This window comes from Elgaria multicarinata, chromosome 8 (assembly GCF_023053635.1).
Source record: "Elgaria multicarinata webbii isolate HBS135686 ecotype San Diego chromosome 8, rElgMul1.1.pri, whole genome shotgun sequence".
NCBI classification, from domain to species: Eukaryota; Metazoa; Chordata; class Lepidosauria; order Squamata; family Anguidae; genus Elgaria; species Elgaria multicarinata.
Window position 1 is genome coordinate 38,733,451 of NC_086178.1, and position 17,335 is coordinate 38,750,785.

At 38.7% G+C, this 17,335-nt stretch overlaps 1 protein-coding gene across 2 annotated transcripts in view; it reads right to left on the reverse strand.

The window, feature by feature from the left end:
* Positions 1-811: 811 nt before the first annotated feature.
* Positions 812-17,335, reverse strand: part of DAW1 (dynein assembly factor with WD repeats 1) — a 30,514-nt gene continuing 13,990 nt past the window's right edge. The window contains exons 4-13 of one of the 2 annotated variants that reach the window (XM_063132200.1): positions 15,338-15,396; positions 12,935-13,057; positions 12,517-12,616; positions 10,942-11,049; positions 10,005-10,111; positions 7,501-7,603; positions 5,719-5,833; positions 4,745-4,821; positions 1,909-2,071; positions 812-1,103 (exon numbers count right to left, since the gene is read on the reverse strand). In XM_063132200.1, coding sequence (XP_062988270.1) covers positions 1,069-1,103; positions 1,909-2,071; positions 4,745-4,821; positions 5,719-5,833; positions 7,501-7,603; positions 10,005-10,111; positions 10,942-11,049; positions 12,517-12,616; positions 12,935-13,057; positions 15,338-15,396 — 990 coding nt within the window. In that variant the 3' untranslated portion in view covers positions 812-1,068. The remainder of the gene's footprint in view (positions 1,104-1,908; positions 2,072-4,744; positions 4,822-5,718; positions 5,834-7,500; positions 7,604-10,004; positions 10,112-10,941; positions 11,050-12,516; positions 12,617-12,934; positions 13,058-15,337; positions 15,397-17,335) is intronic. The other variant, XM_063132199.1, reaches the window with a different exon arrangement.

Below are 17,335 nucleotides of genomic sequence, written 5' to 3' on the forward strand. Positions count from 1 at the left end.
TAATTCATCCTGCTCAAATCAGGAGATCATGTCAGCCATGCCAATCTGAGACCAAGCTCTCATTGTGGAGAGATCACTTCACTTTGGAAACGGGAGGGTAGGGCTCGTGTCACGTTTCCACTACAATACTGCATACATAAATGCATGCACAGGCGTAATGTTTTGCACTTCAGAACATGGAACTACAATAAACTTTTAAGAAATAGTAAATTATCCACATTATATGAAGGAAAAGGTTGAAAGCTATTATCAGCGAATTGAGACAACTACACGCCAAACTTCGCTCTTAACCATTACCTTCCATTATACTGCTTCACAGTGGGTAAATGAAGTTTCATCTCTCAAGTGTGAGCTCTCTTTTCTCTCTCAATGATATGGAGTGAAATTGAATATTTATTAAGTTCTACTTGTTTCCTTTTAACCCGTTAGGCTTTTATATACCGATTTTTAATATATTGATAGCCACTTTTAAGCTTTCAAGATGGGGCTGACTATAAATCCAATACATAATAAATGAAAAAGCATCGTTTTCTTTCAAGAGATGCATACAGATGCATGGCAGAAGTTCAAAATCAAGTTTTTAAAAGTGCTTTTTCCCTCCATAAGTCTCATATACAACATCTGAATCGACAGTTTTAATATGTATTTTGATCATTACTACATAAATAGTTGCAATTCGATAGTGTTTAAAATATTTTTATTACACCAAATTTAAACATAGTAAGTAAAAAGTATCCAAATGAAAGTGTGAGAAGCATCCAAATAATAGTTAATGGTATCCCCCTCCTTTCCTTCCCACTCCCCACCCCAACTGGCTTATAAATCATTATAAGGAAAACAATGTCATTTGTCAGAATCTAATCACTAATAATATATATCAGTCTATGACATAACTAGCTAACGTAGTTAATTCCATGGGTCCAGGAAATAAATCTACTACTTCAGTAAACTTTAAAAAAGACAGAGAAATAGAGGCCAACACAGGTTTTTGAAAGGCTTAAGGGTTATTGTCTGTATAAGAAACTTGTATGAAATCTGCTAGGAAGTTGGGTCAGATGTTGTCCTCAGTTAGCGCCATATCCTACATGTATTATCCTTGCTACCTATAAGAAAAACCAATAGATTATTTTTTAAAAATATATCATTTGTATATCAAAGAATAATAATAATAGCTTTCCAACTTATTATGAAGTGTGCTGGATGAACAGTATTTTGTTTTGTATTTCAAACATACCCACTCTCCTAACTTTGTTAACAATGGGACTGTTTGCATGACACAACAGCCCACTGTGTGTTATTTAACCCATGATGAGGTTGTAGCACGTGCATGGTAAATGCACCCACCATTTTGAATATGCAATCGCTGCTCAGGGTTGTTATGTTGTGCAAACCTGGCAAGCATGGATTATATGAGGGTTAAATAATCCATAGTCTGTTTTAAAGTTGTTTAGCCGTCACATAACCTAAACTTGCTGGGTTTGCACAATATGACGGGAGTTTCATATACAACCTGGCACCCATGGGCCCTATGGTTCATTCTGTGTTAAATAATGTGTCATCTGAACCTGGTCAATCAGTTTTCCAGTTCCCGTGTAGCCTTACGTAAAGCAATATACAATTGATATTCTGGAGATCTGAACCAATTCAGAAAAGCAATATCCCATAGAAACCACAGAGCAATTTGGTCCAAATTTACACTGGAATAACATAATGGCATTTTGACAGTAATTAGTAAACACCTCTTATTCCACATTGCTTTAGCTCTATTCACCACCAATGGTCTGAAATCCAAGGGAACATCAGCAAGAGAATTTCTAAGGACACAATCCTAAGCATGTTCAGACAGTTGTAAGGCTTTTTTCTATCTAACCATTCATAAAATTGCGCCCTAAATTAGATGTTGGTTACCTGTAATAATTATATTGCCCTTATAGTTGAAAGCACATGAAAATATATCATCGGTGTGTCCATCTAGTATTTGAATGCATTGCCCTGTCTGAGGCTCCCAAAGTCGAGCTGTCTTATCCGAGCTGGCTGTAAGAATACGACTGCCTTGAGGATTGAAACAGATCTTTAAAACAAAAATTACAAAAAATATTTTTTTAAAGAGGGAAGCAAGTAGCACCACTTAAATCTTACAGTTTGTCCAACATGATTCATACAGGTCCCATTTACACAGTAACCCTGGAATAACAAGACCAGATGATATTTGTGATCCTGGCCAACTCAACAATTCTATGAATTCTATGGTTCTCTTATTTGTTTATACTCTGATTTGTTTATTGATCCAGAGGTTGAAGTGGGCTGAAAGAGAATAAAAGTTTCCATGGGAAGGAAAAAGTTGACTCACCAGCTTTCATGTCAGAACACGAGCCACATCATACGTTATTTTGTAGAATTGAAGATTGATCTTAAGTACAAAAATATTCAGAAAGAAACTAATCTATGTGTGGCATTCATTAATAAATTGGGGTTTCAGTGATAAATATTTGCCTTTCATAAATTATATACTTTGCTGAATTTCATCCTTGAGAATCCGTTCCAAAGAACAAAAAGTGGCCTATAAAACATTCTTAAATAACAACAGCAGAGTTGCCTTTTGTCAATGGAGTTCTCAGTTCCATAAACCAGAACTAGGACCTTAAACTGATCCAGGATAGTAAACAAGCAACTTGAATGTCTGGCTCAGTTAGGTGGGAGCTGTCATCTGAAGATAATAACTCTAGGATAACAACCCAGAGATAACAAAGGATATGTTTCAACCATGTTAATGGGCCCTTTGTTGGGCGGCAGCATTAGCTAAAAGTTGTTTGCTCTCACAAATGGTAAAGATATAATTTCTTTGACAAATTAAGCCACTCTTGCCCTTGAATCTGTATGTTTGAACCATCATGCCTTCATTTTAAATGCTCTAGAATTTTAAAGCACTTGGGTTTAAGGGCTTGTCTTCAAGAATGGAGGTGCTGCTGCCACCTTGACAGGTTATATCTCTGATAAAGCTGACTTAGGGGAGTCTACACCAACCGTTCATTCCAGGATCGTATCACAGTCATCTCTAACAGGCCACATGACGTTCACCTGCTCCCGCAGTGATCTCAGCTTCACCTCCAAGTTTTCCTGGAATATCGCTGACTGCTTTTTTCAGCTCTCTCACATCCATTGCAATTAATGTTTGCGGTGTGGGCCCCCCTTTGAGGTCATTGCTGCAATTTGACATGAGTCCCAGGATCAGCAAACAGTCAATTAGCTGTGAGGGGCGTGTGTATGGGTATCGGCGTGTTCCACTGCCGAGTGCTGTTTTTTAAAAAACAAACATCTCTGCGCAGGAGGGTATATTCAGAGTTCCCATGTGTTGCTGTATATCTGCACTGGTGCGAATCCCTCACGAGTGATTAAAAAAAATCCTATGGCCCATAGACATCTCCCTAGCCCCACCCACTTCTACCACACATGCTCCTGGAATGGCACTCCTGTCATTGTGGGAAACGCTGCTGGTGTGTCCCGTGAGCACCGATTGCTGAAGCGGGAGAAGTCGCGATCACCCCTCCTCCATTGTGAAAGGGCTGCAGGTGTAGAAAGGGCCTTATTAAGTAAAGGAGAGGGAAGGGCAACAACTATTGAATAGATGGATGGATGGCAACAAATTTTTATTTTTCGGAACATTTAATGATAAATTTTAGGCAGACTTCTAAAGGAATATTAATGATTTCCAGAGGCGTAGGCATGTGGCCAATCTTGTTGCACTGAAAAAACTAATAAACGTATTATGGCATAAGCTTTCATAGACTACAGCCCACTTCATCAAATGTATGAGTTCCACATGTATAAGCACACCTTGTTGAGGAGGTGAGGGTAATTGTAAACATGACATGCCGAGAGTACAGACAATGGCAAGTACCTTATTTACAACAGCCATTCACAAAAAAAGTTGTTGTGGGAGTATATTTGATTGAACTCCTTGATGGGGCTTGTCAGTCATAATGCATTGTTTATATGCACATAGAAAATGGAGCATACAAAGAATTGCAGACAGCATAATTTATTTATGTAGTAAAGTAATAAAAAGAACTCTTTTTCACTAAAAGAAGAATAATGTGTATTTTTTTTAAAAAAAAATGCATCCGTTCACCATAAAATGTATCATCCAAGGATGTAAGAGAGGTGGGGGCTGAGACAGTAGCTTCCATATCATGCATCATTGCCATTTGAAATACAAATGAAAAACTCCCACTAACAATTGCTGCTGGAAAATCCCAGCAAACAAAGACAGTCTTAAAACTGTACTTAAATGAATGTAAGAAATGGTGGTGGTGGGGAATCACCCAGCTTCTCTAAAAATCTTAAATCATTAAACTAAATGCCCACATAAATTTCAGAAGCTGCAATCACAGCCCTAGTTATTTATGCGTAAATCCTACCGAATCTATAAGACATCTGTACATAATGAATGACAGGATTGTACCCCAAAACTGCAATTATACGCTTTTTCAATTGTCAGCATTCATTAAAGAACTACTGAGCACTATATTTTCCTAACACATCGGAGACACACAGTAACAGCAACAAGAGAGGAAGGGAAGTGGCTTGCCTGGGCCGTGTTCAAGTAGCAAGAAACAAGCATCACTGCCAAAGCTAAACGTATGGACCAGCAGCACAGTTTACTTTGTTTTGTGTGTAATTTAGAACCTCATTCTAGTGAGTTAGGGCAGCACTAAGAATAAAAGGACAGGTATAAAACAGTTACCTTTGAAATTTCTCCATCATGACCTTCGAGTTTTGCAATACATTTTTTTGTTTCTGTATCATAAACTCTTGCTGAACCTTTAGTAGAAAAGAGGGATTAAGTCAGCACAGGTGTTTTCCTATTGTGTTTAGTCCTATTAAAAACTGAAGTTTTGATAGAAACCTAAGGAACAGGAGAGCTAAGTGTTTGAAATGACTGGCTGCAATCCTACACACACTTACTTGGAGCTAAGTACTGAAATCAGAAAGACCTTGAGTCTAGCACTATTATTATTATTATTATTATTTATTATTATTATTATTATTTATTTATATAGCACCATCAATGTACATGGTGCTGTACAGAGTAAAACAGTAAATAGCAAGACTCTGCCGCATAGGCTTACAATCTAATAAAAAGACCTTTCGTGCTCTGAGGTGATCAAAGAACACTGGATAAAACTGAAGACAGGTTCAAGCCTTATTGTTCCATGAGAAGACTGCATAAGTGTGATCATAAGAAAATATTTTGGAAATTTCTGGAACCCTACTGGTCAAACCTAAGACATAGGGTGGGATGGAAGACTAATTCAAACATTACAGCCTTATGAGAAAGCTGCCAAAAAGCATATCACACAGGTGTCATAATATTTGGAAAACAGCTCACCATATGGATGCCCCTGATCACCAATCATTCCTGGCAGCTGCTGGTGATGTCATGGTGGTTCTTGGCATGATCATGCATATCTGAGAACTAAGCTGGCCTTCAAAACCTTTGGTGAACAATTTTTCTGTAGCCTCCACATGGAAGCCATAATTTTAAAGTCATCTATGAGGGCTATAAGGAACTACTGGGAGTTACTATTGCTCCTGGGTTACTGTCTAAGATAATGTTTGCAGTCCAGAGGAATGAGCTGTTTTATTCTTCCACAGAGGATCTTCCAGCCAGCTGACATGGGAGGGAGACATTTTAATTGATCAATCAATTTCACTTACCATCAGCTGAAGCAGTTGCAATACGCTGCCCAGTATAATCAAAACAAACATCTAGTACTTCATCATCATGGCCTGTTAAAGTTGCCACACGCTTGCCAGTCAGAGCATTCCACAGCTGCAATGTGGAAAGAAATCAACAAGCAAAAATGCAGGCAAACGATGGCAGGCATTCAAAAGCAGCCTCTTTATTTGGTTGAACTGTTTGATGCATATGTAGGTAGTTGATCATTTTTGTTTCATATGAGCGCAGATTTGGTGCAAAGCAGAGTAATATTTTGCATGACATGCTAGCGATGCCAGTCAGACATCTACTGGAGTTGATTTTCATTCTAGTGCCTCTTTCACAGCACCATCCAGCTATGATCAACTCGCCAGATGTCAATAAGTTCAAAGTTTATTGTACTAGCCAAACATGTCTTTCCCAGACTTGAGTTGGCTGGGAGGTGGGGGTGTTTAAACACCTGAAACGCAGTATCACAAGTCACCCGGCGAGGGGGTTTTAGAGCTTCGCTTTGAAATCCTTTACAAAGGTAACACAAAAATGCTCTTCTCAATACTGAAAGTGTCCTGCATCTACATTATCTCCAGTTAGAGATAAACAAATGAAATGCTACAATCCCTAGCTACAGTAACTCTAACCCTCGGGTCATTTACAGGATAGTACAATTATTTATGTGTGTGACAAAGAGGCTTAGATCAAATCCACCACCCTCTCTCTTTCAGGTTAACTGTCTGCTACTCAACTGACAAGCCCCAGCTGACAGTCCCAACTGCTAAAAAAAATGTAATCTAGAGCAAAAAACAAGAACCACAAAACAGCCCAATAAGGACAGAGCACACTCAGTAGCCTTCTTGACTGTTAGTAGGAAAAGGAAAACAGAAAACTGCAGCGGGAGCTGAATGGAATGCTCTGCTTAATCCTCCATTAGCATGTAATGCTAATCCCACGATCCACCACCACAGACACTGCCAGAATTTACAGTGATGGTGAAAAACAATGGCAGTTTGCTGCCCAGTTTCAGTGGCAAACTGTTACAGAGCAGTAAAAAGGCCAAATTTAGCATGTTGTCAAGCTAAATTTGGCCTTTTTTTCACTGTTGTTGCTTGCTTCCAAATTGCCATTTAAAATTATTATTATTATTATTATTATTATTATTATTATTATTATTATTATTATTATTTGCCACTGTCTAATACAGGAGCATGACAGCTGAAAGAAACATAACAGATGAAAGTAACAACTATGTCTTTTCCAAGTTCACACAGAAAGTTTGTGTATATTTGAAAAGAGATTCCAGAGTAACTTTTGGCTTGCATAAAGGAATGTTGAAAATATGGGAATATATTACTGGATCCAGCCTTGGCCTAAAAATGTATGAATTAATCCTATACTATGATTCTTTTAAAATTATTTGTCACGTTCTATGGACAGCAATATATTATGGGTTGGATTCAGAGTTCACCCCCATCAGAGGGGGCAACCCCTAAGTGAATTTTGAGCTGGTATGCTCTTACTGGAATAACAAGGGGGCAATGTTTGCCAATTCCCCTCTCCCACTACAGCAATTTGCACCCTCAGAGGGTTGTGGGGAGGGACCTCCAGAGCAGATTTTCAGAGGCTTCAAAGAGCTGCAGACTGAGGGGGGAATCACCAAAAGTCCGGCCTCCTTTCTCCCAGCAGGATCCCTCTGTGGATCAAACGCCTTCCACGAAAGGAGCCCTTCTGTTTATGGAACGCAGTCTGGATCCAATCCTATGTTAACAAGAATCCAACAATCATACCATGCATGTTTTGTCCATTGATCCAGTGATTATCAAAGTACAGTCCCAGTTGAACTGTGCACTACTTATTTCCGCACGATGGCCTATTAAAGTATGCATCCTCCTGCCAGGAGAGAGAATAAAAATTCAAATTGTAAGTTTGCTTCAAACCAGGGATACAAGCATATTATGCAAAGGTACACTTAGGGGTGGCGACAGCCGACAGAAAGCTCTGGCATGGGCTGGTCCATGAAGTCACGAAGAGTCGGAAGTGACTGAACGAATAAACAACAACAACACACATGAAAAAGTTAGACATATGCTATAAGTAACAGATTGAATCCTTCATTTATAGCACAGTCCTATGCATGCTTGCTCAGCAGTGTCACAAATCAATGGAGCTTCCTCTCAAATGAATGTGCTCAAGATTGCAGGTATTAATATTTGGCTTCTGCCTACAAATATAGCCTAAGCTCCACTCCTCATTTTATGTATTTTCCAAATACAGGTCAGCATTTTACACTATAAAAGCATGCAGATTTAAATGTGTAAAATACAGAGGGACACATGATATATGCACAGCAGGGAGAGCCAGCTGGGCTGTGGCTCCCTAGCACATATCTGTCCTAGGGAGAAACTGCTTGTTTCTTGCATGCTTAGAAACAAGCAGTTCTGCTTTGCCGTTTTTGTTTTTTTAAGTATAAACTGCCCCTTAGTGAGACGTGTATCCTTCCTTTTATATACAGTTCAGGTGTAACCATCTATGGTTATATCCACATCAGAGCACCTGATTTATTCCGATACAATGAGGTTTGTTCCACTTCTGGTTTTACTCATTTAACAAGCATTCTAGTGAACCCAGAACATGCTGTTTGACAATCATACATTCATCAGACTGCCAAATCTGGGTGACTGTTTAACTGTTCCAGTTGAGCGAAGTGTGAAAATTAGCAGCCAATGTCCCTTTTAGATTGCATAGGTTATGAACCTTGGAAAACATTGGTACACATAATGAGCTGCATGTAATAAAAGTGTTTGTATGTGTGTGAGTATGTGTGTGAACCATATCTGAACAGCCATTAATGCAATTCGTGAAAAATTAATACCAATGCAGTGATGAACGAGAGAGAGAGCGAGAGAGAGAGAGAGAGAGAGAGAGAGAGAGAGCACTATGGGGCCGCTGTGCTTATACAACTGATGTAATGCTACTATAAGCAATATCTAGTGCAACACTAATGGTGTATGCTCATGACAGGTTTGCCTGTGAAACCCATCATGCCAGTTTATACTATTGGCATTGCACTAGAGATTACTTATACTAGTGGTACATCAATTGCATGAAGCACAGCAATTGATGTACCACTAGATATTGATACATATATCACATATATATACACTTGCACACACATACATACGGATTAATGTGCTCTTCAGTAAGTGTGTTCATTAATGTTTACAAGGTTCAATGTTTATTTCCTATCCAACCATTCATGGATGGATGTATAATCTGAAATACTTTCAGATTATAATATGGATAATCTGAAATACTTGTGCTACTTCATTTTTTGTTCAATGTTTAGGTTGCAGATAAAGGCTCCTTGGTTAATGATTATACTAAATGAAAAAATCATAACAGCAAATATTCTGAATAATATCTTATTTGCTGCAATTGCAAAAGAAAAAAATACATTGATCTTGTTAAATAATTACTTTATTTCATTCATATTATGGACTTGTAATTGCACTGACCTTTCAGTGGTAACTAAGGTCAGGAAATGAAGGTTGGTGTTATGCATGTTATTCAGGGAGTGGATAATTTACCACCAATCATTATAAGGCCTTTTACCATTTCTACTATGTCAAACCAAGAAGATATTATTCACATGCATTACCTGCATAATCCTGAGTTGGCCTATATGTTGTTTCCCACAAAGGCTATGGTGGATCTCTAGCTTCAGCTCACTGGAGACAGGATTGGGCCAGATGAACCTCTAACTCAACACAATGAGGCCCATGTAGCATCATTATTCTGCCACCTCAAGTGTAGGATAAGGCAAATTATTTCAAGGATACAATCCTAATCATATTTAGAGAGAATAATGTCCTACAACTCCCAGCATTCCCCGACCAGCCATTCTGGCCGGGGAATACTGGGAATTGCAAGACTTTGTTCTGTCTAAACATGAATAGACTGCTCCCTAAAGAAATTAGAGAAAAAAATAAAGGTGTTGTGAAAGATTAATATTGCAGTATCTATCCTTCAGCATTGGACTATAAAGCCCCAAGTAGTCTGCCAACATGGAAAAATAATATCTTAATTCTCTGGCAGATGGAACTCAGATCTGTTGCTAGGGAGAATCACAGAGGAGTAATACACCTAATTTTTATCTTTCTGGTTTCAACAAGCTTTTAGTTCCTTAATATATATATACATCAACAATATGAACAGGCAGATTTAGAATCTGAGGAGCCTGGGATTCATTAAGATTTATTAAAGAAAGCATAAAAATGGTTTAAATCAGTACCTGCCTGTGCCAACATCCCACACTGCAACTGTATGGTCAAAGGAACCTGTGATGATCCTGTCTCCTGTGGTGTTAAATGATAAAGCAATGATCTCTGCAGAGTGCCCCTAAATTTAAAAAAGAATTTCAACTCTTAACAAAGATAATTACGTTAAGATAATGTAACACATACTTTGTACATAGGCATTATAAAGATGCACACATTCTTTTGCCATTAGGCCAAGTGAATCACATAGGAAATCAAGGAAATCAGAGGTGTTGGTACCCAAGTGAGAAAATAAGAACATCTTTGTTTTGCTTTCACCTTTGACGGTTTATTTATGTACTAGACAGGTTTTGCTCACTTTTGTGTTGTTTTCACCTTTGAAAAAACAGGATTCAGTGCCGGTTTTGTGTACCAGACCTCTTAAGCTAATTTTTGTTTTGTTTTCTGAGACTCCTAGCACCCATGGCAACAGGGGCTTTACACTAGTTAGAAAAAAATAAAATACATGATTTAGGCTGCAATCCTATTCACACTTAGCTAAGAGTAAACCCCATTGGATATAGGAATTACTTCCAAGTGAATATGCATAGGATTGCTCTGCCTGTAAACTTTCATGACTTTTAAATGGATACCATTGCTTTTATACTGTTGTTTTTATGTTTTTGATGAGTTTAAATTTTGTATACTTTTTAATGTTCACTGTTTTTACCTTTTGTAAACCGCCCAGAGAGCTTCGGCTATGGGGCGGTATATAAATTTAATAAATAAATAAATAAAATCACCATTTTTGGTCTTCCTTTATGTTTGATTAATGCATTAACTATAGTTGCTAAGCGATCTAGAGACATTTTCACCTCTAAGTTTTGCAACTGATAATTAAGAAGTGCTATTTCAATTAAAAGTTAAGAAAGCATCAAACCACCACCAAAATTATAAAGAGTTGTAACCCACTGTTAATCTGACCACTTCTTCTCCACTCTGTATGTCCCATAGTTTAGCAGTAGTATCCATACTTCCAGTAGCAACCAGTGTGCTTTGAAGATTAAACGACAAGCAAACCTGTTACATAAAAAAAGAGAAGAAAGATCTTTATATAAATCCTTGATTTCCTATCTTCCTTTGCTGCTGGGCAGAGTGAAAGCAACTGTTTGAATATATGGGATGGGGGGAGGAGTGCAGGGAGGAGGGAAGATTATTGATGCCTGTAGCTTTCACTATGGTTTCCAGTTTTTCTTTGCAGTTTTAAAACTTAGCCCTAAGGTTATAGCGCAGGGTTGGTTCAAACCACACAGGCTGCACTGGCAGTCAGACAGGCAGCAAAATTTAATGGACAGCCAGAATGTTAAAAGGAGCTCATGAGTCTTGTGCTACTTCTTGTGCTACTTCCAGGACTCAGCCAAAAATTTTCTATGTGGTGGCAGAAGATTTTGGAGAACACTCCAAAATTGTATGGGGATGCCCTGTGATCACTTCTATCTTGCCATGTCTACGGTGGCAAAAAAACACAGCCTGAATCTGCAGTAATTCTGCAAACTCGATCAATGTGTACTATGACATAGCACCATGTATTTCCCCAGTCTTGCCTCACATCACTGGAAGCAGGTGTGGAGTAGCACACAGTACAGTAACATCTTGTCACATGTGTTCAATATACATTATTTGGAAGAGAATTGAAATGGGGGCACAGTAAATTCTTGCCTCTGCCAACATCTAGCTACTGTATTTCTTTGATTCTAAGACACACTTTTTTCCCATATAAACATCTCTAAAAACGGGGTGCATCTTAGAATTGCGGGTGCAATTATTATTCTTAGAATCAAAGCTTTTTTTCTGTTGGTGGTACTGAAATTAGTGTGCGTCTTACAATCAATGGCGTCTTACAATCGAAGAAATACGGTAGATACTGACTGAGAAGAAATTCTAAAAGATGCCTGCTCAAATCTGGCTGGTTCCAGTCCTGATGAGTACAATTACCACCTTGGTTTTAAATGCAGTAACTGTATCCACATTTTAATCTGGGTCTCAGTGCAATGGCAACACACACACACACATATACAAACACACACTCAGGAGTAAATTACAATTTCTATGGGACCTACTTCCAGGAAAATGTGGACAGGACTGCAGCTTTTAATGCTAATTTTACAAACCAAGGAATTGTGAACTTTACAAACCATCTGGAAGTGGTTTTAAACCCTGAAGAAGTCAAGAAAGACTGTTGGATTTGAAAATGTTAAAAATTAAATAATTTTAATGATCACAGCAAAAAGAAGCATTAAGCAGTTGGTGTAAGGCAACTACTATTAACGACAGCAACCAATTAAAGATAAAAAATACATTCCTTAAACTAGCCACAGTTAATTGGCTTGAATGATTTCACTGTATTTCTTGAGAATAACAACATATATTTGTTAACGTAGTTTCAGAGAGAATCAGAGACAAAGCCAGTCTTCATTTTAAAGGGGTTTTGGAAAATGAAGGCAGTTGCATATGTAACAAGAAGTATGCCAGAACTTCTCTACTCACTATTTCTGCAGTGTGTCCTCTAAAGGTGTAATAGCATTTTCCTGTGTCCACACTCCATAATTTGCAGGTCTTGTCAAACGATCCAGTAGCAATCTTGTCACTGAATTAAAAAAATATTATTGTTTTCATTATTTCCGTGTAATAGGCCAGAAGAAAAAAATGTGATTTATTGAGAAAAATTAAAATTCTCTGAGGTAGCAAAGAAAGAAAGCTTTAAAGAACATTTTATTTTATTAGAATGTAAGCCTATGCGGCAGGGTCTTGCTATTTTATTGTTTTACTCTGTACAGCACCATGTACATTGATGGCGCTATATAAATAAATAATAATGAATAATAATAACAGCTAATTAGCCAGCCAAACATTGTAGGTTTTAAAACAGATATGGCCATGACAAAGATTCTGAAAAGTTGCATACCCATAAGGATTGTTGAAAGCAATTGCATAAACCACATTTCTATGTCCTTCCAGAGACCGTAACTCTTCTCCTGATGCTGTGTCCCAGAGTTTGCATGTTCTGTCATAGCTTCCAGTGATAAAGCTAGAGTGGGCAAGCACAATGTGATTTTAAAGAAACATTTGTTTCCCACCCCCACAGTTTGACCCATTGCTGACTGAAATCAATGGCCAGCTTTCTATAACTTGAACCTCTTCTCTTTCCCATATTTGTCCTTAAAAAGGTGGCACTAACAAAGATAACAAACGTCGAAACATGTAATAACTGCTATTTTGTTTAGAAGACTGCATCACCAGTAGTCAGTGTATTTTCACAATTATGAACAAATTTGATCATACATGTTGAACATAGCCCAAATACTAAAAAGTCAAAGGTTGAGCATTAGATACATTACTTGTATGGAAATGAAAGGCTTCAAGAGCTCGATGCACTTCTATGGCTTTGAACTATTTTACTAACAACACAATCCTATATATGTAAGTAGGTATAGACTTGCAGTCTTAGGAAATGAGATTTACTTCTGAGTACACATGTACAGAATTGCACTGTAAACCTAATTACTGCTTATGGTGACAGGCTGTGATACAAGTAGTATTGCTGTGGAAATCTTCACCCACAGTGGTTATGGGCAACTTGTGGCCCCCTTGATGTTTTGGACTACAACTCCTATGCTGGCCAGAGCTGATGGGAATTGTAGGCCAAAACATCTAGAGGGCCATACGTTGCCCATCCCTGACCTACAGTATAGATAAGCTTGGACAACCAGAAAAAATGCAATTTATTATGAAATACTCCTGAAAATATTTTACATTACTAACTTCAGAGTTCATCTCAATGAATGATGACATTTTTTAAAAAATGTTGGATTTTTGTTATTTACCAGAGGTTCAAGATCTGAATATGAAGGGTTTAAATGGGGTAACAGAGGGAAGGGTGGAGCACCAGTAAGAGAAGGAAAATAAGTGAGGTCTAACACTTGTTCACTGTCATTTTGCTGTATTTTCTATTTTTAAAAAACAAACAAACCAAGGCCACAGCTAGACCTAAGGTTTATCCTGGGATCATCCAGGGTTCGCCCCTGCCTGAGCACTGGACCCCCTGTGTGTCACGTAGATGAACAGGTTTGACCCCTGGACGATCCACGGATAAACCTTAGGTCTAGCTACAGCCCAAGAGTTGTTACTAAAACAAATGTTGGATTTTGGCCTTTGCAGTCTTAATATTAATCTTAGTAACCCTTTCTTTCTCATTTCTTGTTCTCCCAGTGCAATGTATGTCCATTATGTCGGGCCTTTTCATCTGGCTGATTATCTAAAGAACCTGTCGGCGGCTAAATACCGCAGTGTTTTCTCTAAGGCCAGATGTAATGTGTACTCTACTGAATTACTTCGGGGCAGATTTGCTGGTGTCCCTTTTCAGGAAAGATGGTGCCCCTGTAGGAATATGGAAGTGGAGACGATGGAGCATATTTTTCTGTCTTGTAGCTTTTATAATCAGGCTCGTAGTTCTATAATCACCCCATTGCTGTGTAAACTGCCCATAAGTTCAGATAAATTCTATACTAAGTTCTTGCTGGAAGACAAGTCCCCAAAAGTGACTTTGGCTGTTGTTAAATTTCTTATAGAGGCAGCCAAGATTAGAGCTCTGTGTGTATTAGATGAAAGCTGATAAGAGTCTTAATTTGTCTTATGTTTTATGTCTGAGTTTTGCCTTTGATGGATCTATGGATCATAATAAAGTGATGATGATGATGATGATTCTCAACACAGGAAAGTATAAAGTTGTTAAAAAGTACCATATACAGTTAGGGATGTCACGAGCACCCGACTGCATCTGGGAGTCCAATGGACTCCCTCGCAACTGTCCATCCAGATCTTGTCAGGTGCCCACGGTGCAAGTGCGGACCCATGCTCAAATGCTCCCAAGACCTCAGCGAGCACTCAGCGGCTGTCCACCCTCACTGCCGAAATTGCACACTTCCCCCACTGCATCAGTGGGGCCTCTACAGCTGCCGTTAAAGCAGCGGGGCAGGGGGTGGGGGGGAATGCACTATTTCCAGAGCCTCCATTGGGCACAATGGGGGTTCTGGAAATTGCGCATTCCCCGCCCTGATGTGTAAATGGTGGCTGTAAAGGCCCCACTGATGCAGCAGGGGAAAGTGTGCAATTTCAGTGGCAGGGGCAGACTTGTCCAAGTACTTGTCTGGCCAAGCCTCAGAAGCAGCTCACACGATGGGCAGGCAGTGGCAGCGAGTGTCCAACGGGGCAGACGCAAGTGAGTTCGCCCACTCCTATATACAATTTACATTTAGATATGCTTTCCCAGTGTAGATTATGAACTTTGAATTTAAACACCCAAACTTACCAAGAACCAGATTTATTAAAGGCAACATTAGTCAGTGGCAATATATGTGCCCGAAGTACCTGAAATTAGGAAAAAAAAACAGTAATGAAGTTTTCTTTACCTTCCTAGGTATTCATACCTTCACAAATCCAATTGCATATAGATGACTGAAATCAATGGACAAGAGCCAACCAAAGCTGAACACTTTTAAGTCCCATTGATTTCAATGCACATGATTTAAGCATGCACTGAACACTCCTTGTGAACTAAGTGGGGCTTTTGGCTAGATTTTGCTCATTTAGAGTAAGGCACTACACGCTAACAGCATGTTGTATCCAGGATGCATTCAAACCCTAATCAAGTTATGCTACAACAGATTGTCACTTTGCTGGGAACACACACAACAAAATATTATCACCCAGGAAACTGCAAAGAAAGGCACAGGTTTACAACAAGTCTGTATCTCCATTTAAAAGGTGTTGCTAACAGTTGCAATGTGCTATAAAGTGAAAATGTAAAATGGGTAATGTCTTTACAATTATACTCTATATAACTCTATTCCTGGCAAATAAAAAATAAGGTCATGCTGAATAGATATGCATGTCTCGTATTACTGAACAAGAAATAACTACTTTAATCACAGTATTCATAAAGAATGTATTTCAAGTAGCGATCTATGGGTATGTCTAGACGATGGGATATCCCGGGGATCACCCTGGGATCATCCCTGTACATTCACATGACGCACAGGGGATCCCAGAAGCAGGCAGGGAAGATCCCTGCATTTCCCCAGGATATTACCCTACACTTTTGTCCTGGTTTTTCCTGCGGTCCCGGGATGATCCCAAGACCGCGGGACGTGAGGGTTGCTGTTCTGATTTGTCCCAGCTCCTCGTGAGTAAAAGCAAGGAGCCGGGAGCTGGGCATGGGGCATGGAGCTGTTCAAGAGCTCCATGCCCATCGGAGCTGGGGTGTGTTTTTTGTTTTTTAAATTACCTTTTTCGCTGGAGAGCTCCTGTGCTCATTTTCGATAAAAACCAAAAAACAGCGGGCACCATGCCCTCTTCCTCCCGGGATGTCAAAACAGTTTTATCCCTCACTTTTGCGGAATAGATTTTTCAGTGCTTTACCATATACCTATGTGATTCATATTTCCAGTACTGCAACTTCAGGTGTTTAATTTTAGTTCTGAGGAAGGTCAGGAAGTTTGGGGACAAGGTTTTTCAAGAAATAAGAAAAATTACCAAACAAGAGGTTTGTAAAACACCAAAGCTAGCTTTGTTGAATATGTATGTTAAAGAAAATAGAGAGATAAAAGAAAAAAATATTAATTGGATTTATGTTGACAGCTGCGAGGCAATTAATAGCAAGCAACTGGAAGACAGCTCGGATGCTGACAGTATCACTGTGGAAAAAGAAAATCTGGGACACAGCAATAAACGAAAAGTTGACACAAAAGTTAAGAATACAAAGAGGGATAAAGAAAAGAGATACTTTCAGGATGGACTGGCAAAAACATACAGAGTACGTGAAAAAGGAATCAAACAGAATGACTTATAGAAGCAGAAGCTTATAGAAATCTGTGGGACTCATAAAAAGCAGATAATGAAATGGAAATTTAAAATACTACCCTGGATAAGAAAATGAAAATGAAAGATTTAAGAAGGAAATAGACCAAGTGTGTGTGAGGGGGGAACAGGGAGGGATATAGAGTAAGTATTGATGTGTGTAGTTCTATTTTCTTTTTTTGAGTTCAAAGTATTTAAGAAAAGAAAAAAACAGATTTTTAGTTCTGAGTAAAAGTAGAATTTGCACAACTGCACCTATGCTGCTAGGTGGTTTGGTGGAAGGTGATATGGCACTCTTAAAAGATTTATCCACACTGCTTGATTTTTAGCAAGCTTGCCAAACAAAAAAGGAGAGACCTAGAGACAGAAGTATGGAGGAGACAGTCTATGGCCTCAGCTACACCTACAGGTCTAGCACGACAGAGGGATGAGAATCTTGCAATATTATTAT